At 40.1% G+C, this 7,038-nt stretch overlaps 1 protein-coding gene across 1 annotated transcript; it reads left to right on the top strand.

Moving 5' to 3' along the window:
- Window positions 1–504: 504 nt before the first annotated feature.
- ppp1cc (protein phosphatase 1, catalytic subunit, gamma isozyme) lies at window positions 505–6,091 on the top strand. The gene is made up of 7 exons (XM_061766682.1): window positions 505–880; window positions 1,092–1,223; window positions 1,341–1,571; window positions 1,672–1,776; window positions 3,624–3,847; window positions 4,065–4,199; window positions 5,428–6,091. Exons 1-7 carry the CDS (start codon window positions 826–828, stop codon window positions 5,515–5,517), a joined length of 972 nt encoding a protein of 323 aa, XP_061622666.1. The 5' UTR covers window positions 505–825; the 3' UTR covers window positions 5,518–6,091.
- Window positions 6,092–7,038: the final 947 nt, after the last annotated feature.

Below are 7,038 nucleotides of genomic sequence, written 5' to 3'. Positions count from 1 at the left end.
AAAAAAAAAAAAAAAAAAAGATTCAATTGACAACATCTTAATTTTTTTAAAGTGAAATTATTGTTCCAATTTACACTGCAAGGACGTACAGTACAGGTATTCCATATGCATCAATGTTACCACTTAAATAAATTCAACACTGCAGAATAAGTCCTTGTGCGAACATTATTTTCGCCAAAACAAAGGCCACTTCAAATAAATTATCTACAGGTAACTGGGCGAAGGGCGGGGTAGACCAGATCCAGGTCCTCAGAACTGAACCTGAATCAGTCGTCCACTGTACCGCACAGTGGTCTTGCTAGTCTATCCATCCATCCATCCATTATCCTCGCAAAGGTCGCCGGAGTGCCGGAGCCTATCCCAGCTATCTTCGGGCGAGAGGCGAGGTACACCCTGAACTGGTTGCCAGCCAATCGCAGGGTCTTGGTTGGGCTATCATTTCATAATTGTTTTTTTAAAGCCTCCGTTCCAGTAGGGGGCAGCAGCAGGACTGCGTCCCGAAAACAGCTGCCTGCCAGTTTCCCCAAGGTGCGGCAGAAAAGAAGCAGAGAACGGATTTTTGTCTATGCGAATGAACGTACACAATAGTCCACTTTTCCGGGTAAAATCTAATATTTAGATGTAAACATTTTCAATGCTACGTACGTTGGGCATGTATTAGGTTATTCGAGTGGCGACATCGAAACAGGCTCAAAGCAACATATTTTTGCCCTCCACCGGAAAAGCGACGTATCTAACTAACGTTGGGTGCTAATGCTAGGAGAGTTAGCAGTTCCCGCTGAAACCTAGACCAGACTACTTTGATATTTGAGCAGCAAAACCACGATGGCTGACGTCGACAAGCTCAACATAGACAGCATAATTCAACGTCTCCTCGAAGGTAAATCAATTTCCTCTCAAACGTAGTTGAAGCTGTTCGCCAATTTTAGCACATTTGGCTAGCATAGCATATTCATGTTTGTCAACAGTTTGAGCAGCAATTGTTGATTAGAGACATTAAAATGTTAAGTGCCACACACTTTTATTCCCGATGCGTCTGTTTCACTCAGCGAGCGCGTCTATGACTATGTGGTGTGTTTTGGGTTTCCCAGTGAGAGGAGCAAAACCTGGTAAGAACGTTCAACTCCAGGAGAATGAGATTCGTGGATTGTGCCTGAAATCCAGGGAATTCTTCCTGAGTCAACCCATTCTTCTCGAGCTTGAGGCCCCTCTCAAGATCTGTGGTGAGATGTCCAAATATGATTTTCTACCAAAAAACAGCAATGTGGTGTTACGCACATTTTGATGACTATTATTGTCCCAGTCTGAATAATAATAATCACTCTCCATTTCTATGTCAGGTGACATCCACGGGCAATACTATGATTTGCTGAGGCTGTTTGAGTATGGGGGCTTCCCTCCAGAAAGCAACTACCTGTTTTTGGGAGACTATGTGGACAGGGGGAAGCAATCCCTGGAAACCATCTGTCTTCTGCTTGCCTACAAAATCAAATACCCTGAGAACTTCTTCCTGTTGCGGGGGAACCATGAGTGTGCTTCAATCAACAGGATATATGGCTTTTATGATGAGTGTGAGATTTTTTTTTAAGTTTAGCAAGCACACTGAGTGAAGTTTGTGTTGTGATTTACTTTAAAAAAAAAATTGAATTGCTTGTTTTTCTTATGTTCTAGGTAAAAGGAGGTACAACATCAAGCTCTGGAAGACTTTTACAGACTGTTTTAACTGCCTCCCAATTGCTGCCATTGTAGATGAGAAGATCTTTTGCTGTCACGGAGGTGGGTTTTTGTTTTCTGAGCCAAAAGAGCAGACTTGGATTGCTTTATTAAAAAAGATACAATAAATCTGTTCTTCAGAAGAGTTTTTAGTCCTCAGAAAGTAATCACCTATTTACCTGTGAGGGTAGTTGGGTGAAACTTGCAAGAAGTACTAGACTAACAAAAAATATGATTCTGGGCTCTTGTTTTGACATTGAGAGAAAATCCTTCACATTTTTAACAATCTGCAGAGAGAACAAGAGTAAAAAGGACAAAAACAAGTTGCTTGTACACTACTGAAAGAGCTGTTTGTCATGCTGGATCTACTGGAACTGTAAATAAATTGGCTTTAAGCCATCCCTGCAGCCATGCATTTATTTATTACATTTTTTTCTTAATGGCTCATCCTGTTCAGGGTCACAGGTAGGGTTGGGCATCGTTTGAATTTGAGCGATTCCGGTTCCTCATTTCAATTCCGGTTCCAAACGATACTCAATTCCGATTCTTTTAGGGAGCTGGATCAAAAAAGTTTGCATGGTTTAAATAAAGGGTGTCCAAATTATGAACATCGTTTTCTTAGCAGCCTGCAGCATAGACTAAAATGAACATTTGACTCGGGGTTCTTTATAACCAGTATCAATATCAAACCTATGAACTAAAAGATAATGTGTGGAACTAACCCAATTGACTTAATATTCATTACCTAATGTTTAAATAAAAATTTAAATATAGCATTGTTATTTGGGAGTGTTTTATCATGTCAAATGGTTTATACGTGCAAATTTTAACTTGACCTCCTGTTTTAAGCTTGTAGCCTTTTATTTTGAAGGGTACGCACCGGAACTTCGCACGGCAACCGTGATTTTTTTTTTTTTTTTTTATTGTGATACTGCGAGACAACGTTAATGTGAATTTTGTCTCAATGCATTGTGCTGTAAAGTTGCTACGGTGAAGTTTTAGCTCAAATGTTAAGCTTTCTTTTCTGGGATCGGCTCTTACATTGGTTTGAAGACTAAAATAAATGCTAAAAACCATCAGTGCAAAAGTTCAACCAACCGTTTACCTTGTTTGCTGTCTCAGTGTTGGCCTAGATGTGTATTTTATTGTTTCACTCACCCAATTGACTGAGAGTTCACCTCACTGTAGCTTCGCGCGGTGTAGGCTGAGGCTCGGAGCGGGACTCAGGAGGGAGCGCATCAGACGCTACACATCGTGAACGCCTCCTTTGCACAATCTAATCTTATTCCAAGTGTTGCACTGTGGCGACTGGTCATTAATTTTAACAAAGTTAAGACACACTTTTGTTTGCCGCCGTTGGGCACAAGCATGTCTTCGTACGTGTTCTTCTTCGATGGTTTTCACCACTTCTTCGGGGTCGGTGCACTAGGCATCGAAACTGGAAACCGAAATTTTTAAATTTGAACGAATTTGAACGCGATTCTCGATGCCAAACCCTAGTCACAGGTGATCTTGAGGCTATCCTAGCTGAGTGGGTGAGAGGCGAGTTACACCCTGGATTAGGTGCCATTCAATCACCGGGCTGAGTTGGCTTCTTCCTTTGTTTACAAACAGTTGTCTGAAAGTTTTAAAATTGCCCTGAAATGTGTTGACAAGAACGCTCTGTACCTGATTTTCTATGGGAAAGAGGCAAAACCTTTCTAGTCCTTTTTCCTAGGGTGTGACAACTAACAATTCCCTGCAGTTTGGTTTCAGAACAAATGTTCTAAATCGTCACTTTGACGTCAGCCTTTTTCATTTGTCCTTGACGGCGCTTCCGTGCAGTTTGTGAGCTGACGCTAAGCGAACACGATAGCCGTCACCGGCAGTATCGCAATGTTTATTTGTACTTGTCTGCTCTTTTTGTACAGGACTTTCTCCTGACCTGCAGTCCATGGAGCAGATCAGACGAATCATGCGCCCCACCGATGTCCCTGACCAGGGCCTGCTCTGTGATTTGCTCTGGTCTGATCCAGACAAAGATGTGTTGGGCTGGGGGGAGAATGACCGGGGTGTATCATTTACCTTTGGCTCAGAGGTGGTGGCCAAGTTTCTCCATAAGCATGACCTGGATCTGATCTGTCGCGCCCATCAGGTAATTTTAGGACAATACAAATGTGATTAGAAGGGACTGTGTTTAAATTTACTGGACATGAGTATTTAGTTGACACGACAGCAGCGTATCCCCTTGTAACTGTTTTCCTTCATTAGTTTCAATGATGTGTCTACAAGCATTCAGTAATGTGGATTTGAAAGTGTATCTATCATGTATAGAACTCTGAATAGTTTTGATATTTCTGTTTTTCTTGCAGGTTGTTGAGGATGGCTATGAGTTTTTTGCAAAAAGGCAGCTTGTCACTCTGTTCTCTGCACCTAATTATTGTGGGGAGTTTGACAATGCTGGCGCAATGATGAGTGTGGATGAGACTCTCATGTGCTCTTTTCAGGTAAGGTACTTTTGGCATTCGGATTCTTTTTTTAGTTTTATTTGGTTAAGAAAAATTTGCTGTAAAAGATGTACAGTGGTACCTTGACTTACGAGCGGCCCAATTTATGAGTTTTTCAAGTTACGAGCCTTCATTTAATTGATTCATTTAATTTTGTCATTTTTCTGAGGATGTTTCTGAGGAAGAGTAGCGATTAGCGGATGACCCGTTGACATTGAATGTGCAGAGGAAGGAGCTAATAAAGCACCAAATCGGTGCTTCGTGCCTTTATTGTTGCCTCTACCCAGCTCAGCTGTGCAACGGGAGAAGGGAGTTCACCCCTGCGTCTCCCGACCACGGTCAGGTGACCGTAGCAGGAAAGGTTGACAATTCGTATAAAGAATTAAAAAAATACCTTAAAATAAAAAAATAACATGCTGTACTTACCATTACTGCTGAGAGTGTGAAAAAAGGAGGGCGTAAAAGGCAAAGATACTCCCGCCGCACAAACACAGACAAGCACTATGCACTAGCTAATCAGAAACACTATGGTGCTGGGACAAAATGGCGGACGAGGCACGGGCGAAAACGTCGGAGGTCGAATGCGTCGTAACTCTAGGACTTCCTGTATTAATAATATATATATAGTATTTTAAGGTAACTTAAGCAAATTTGTATGCCAAAATTCACATCCAGGTGCTCACAGAGACTAACCAACGATGTTATTGATGTCACTCACTAGGCCTTGCCCCCTTTAAAAGCACACAGCTCAGGCACACACTTGTGAATGTGGCTGATCCTAATAAACAGTAATAACGCTTTCATATAACAATTTCTTTGCATTCTCTTATTGTATTGTTATACAATGTACTATTTTTCTTCATTGAAAAAACATGCAACAAACCAAATGTACGTTTTGGGGGCTGGAATTAATAAAATTTCAAATAATTTCAATTGTGAATATTGATTTGAAATGCAAATAAATCTGATGGACGAGCTAGGTCTCAGAATGAATTAAACTCGTAAGTAACGGTACCCGGTGAGGTATTGCACAATTCAGCATAAAATCTGTTAGTTTAACATTTTAGAGGCTCAACGCACTTTTAATTTAAATCAAATGATTATTAATCATTAATAATGCTGATGCATAATCCTCAAATGTAAGTAATGACTTATGTAGTGATCTTTTAAATGGCCTAACATGCTGTAAATTAATTCACCCTTGTACATCTTTCTATGTTCAACTCAGATTTTGAAACCGGCTGAGAAGAAGAAGCCCAATGGCAGCCGTCCGGTCACTCCTCCTCGCAATATGGTCACCAAGCAAGCAAAGAAATAAAGGGTGGGCTGGGCGTGGGGCGGTCAATACTGTTCTTCTTTTGTCCTTTGCATTTGAGGGATTGGTTAACCTTAATGTTGCCAGTACTGAAAAGAATTCCACTCCCACCCTATGAAAGCAAAATATGTTTTGTCCACAGGGGTAAATTGATATGTCACCATGAAAACCTCAGGTGTTTTGCACTCCATTTTGCAGCTACTCTTTGCCACATATGACTGTTCAGTCATTAAAAAATTAACAATAATGCTACATATGCACAGGAATGCCTTGTTTATAGCTGTGCACAATTGTAGCATTTTTTTTTTTTTTTTTAAATGTCCTGTTTTTTCTTTCTTTTTTTTTTTCGTTCTTTTCCAGTAATGGCTATTACTGACCACAAATAATAGAGACACAGTCACAAACACCACTTTACTGTTAAACTATTCAAATTCTATTTACAGTCAGTGTCTTGGAACATTGACTCATTGTATCACCTGTTCACATTTTTATTCAAGTCTTGTGCTAATTGCAATTACTAAACAAGCTCTTTTAATGTTGAAATCTTTCTAATAAACGTTGACTGTACTTAAGGGGATATTGAGGTGAATATAATTTTGTTTTTTTTAACACCTCAGCTTTTTTGTGTCATTACCGTCGCTATCACACCGCAATTGTAGAATGCGTCAACACTGTACAAAACGCAATATAAAGCACACAAGTGCCCACCTATGTCATCTGGAGCAGTTCAAAATCAATATTTATTTAATACCCTAACAAAAAATATAAACACTTCATACTCACCAGAGATGCTGATTCTTAAATGTGTTCATGTATGCAGATTGCTACAGATGTGTTTTGCTAGTTAAACTTTGCTTGCTCTGACCAACCAATCAAGAAGGGAAAATGTGGCACTATCAAGAGCCAAATTTGAGGATTAATATTAAATCTGATTGGTTAAAGAAAGTCCCATTGTTAATAATTGCATAGTTTAGGTTGCATCCGCCAGCACAACTGATTCCGAAGACCCTGGGCAGGTTAGATTGACAAGGCAACACAAACTGTGTGTCAAACTCAAGGCCTGTGGGCCAGATCTGGCCTGCCACATTTTTTTTTTTTGTGGCTCTAACCATGATTCTTGCTAAAATATGTACAAACATTTCAAATCGTCATATGTAATTAATAATGATATATTCAAGCATTTGGGGGGGGTTAACTTAAAGTAAATTGAACAAATCATCCTTGACTTCTGATTTCAAAACGCGTTATCCATCAATTTGCTGTATATACAGTATGAAATAATATGATGAGATGATTAAACCTTTTTATGGTTTCACAGTCACAACAGCCCTCTGAGGGAAATGGTAACAACAACAAAAAAGTGACAACACTGATTGGGCAAAAAAAACCATCTGCAACACTATTGGAAGCAGTGCAGCCAAGAGTATGGAATGAACAGAATAGACTTCGGAATATCCATCCATCCATCCATTTTCCAAGCCGCTTATCCTCACAAGAGTTGCGGGAGTGCTGGAGTCTATCCCA

This window comes from Phyllopteryx taeniolatus, chromosome 3, assembly GCF_024500385.1.
Source record: "Phyllopteryx taeniolatus isolate TA_2022b chromosome 3, UOR_Ptae_1.2, whole genome shotgun sequence".
Lineage (NCBI taxonomy): Eukaryota > Metazoa > Chordata > Actinopteri > Syngnathiformes > Syngnathidae > Phyllopteryx > Phyllopteryx taeniolatus.
This window is presented reverse-complemented; position numbering and strand designations above follow the sequence as displayed.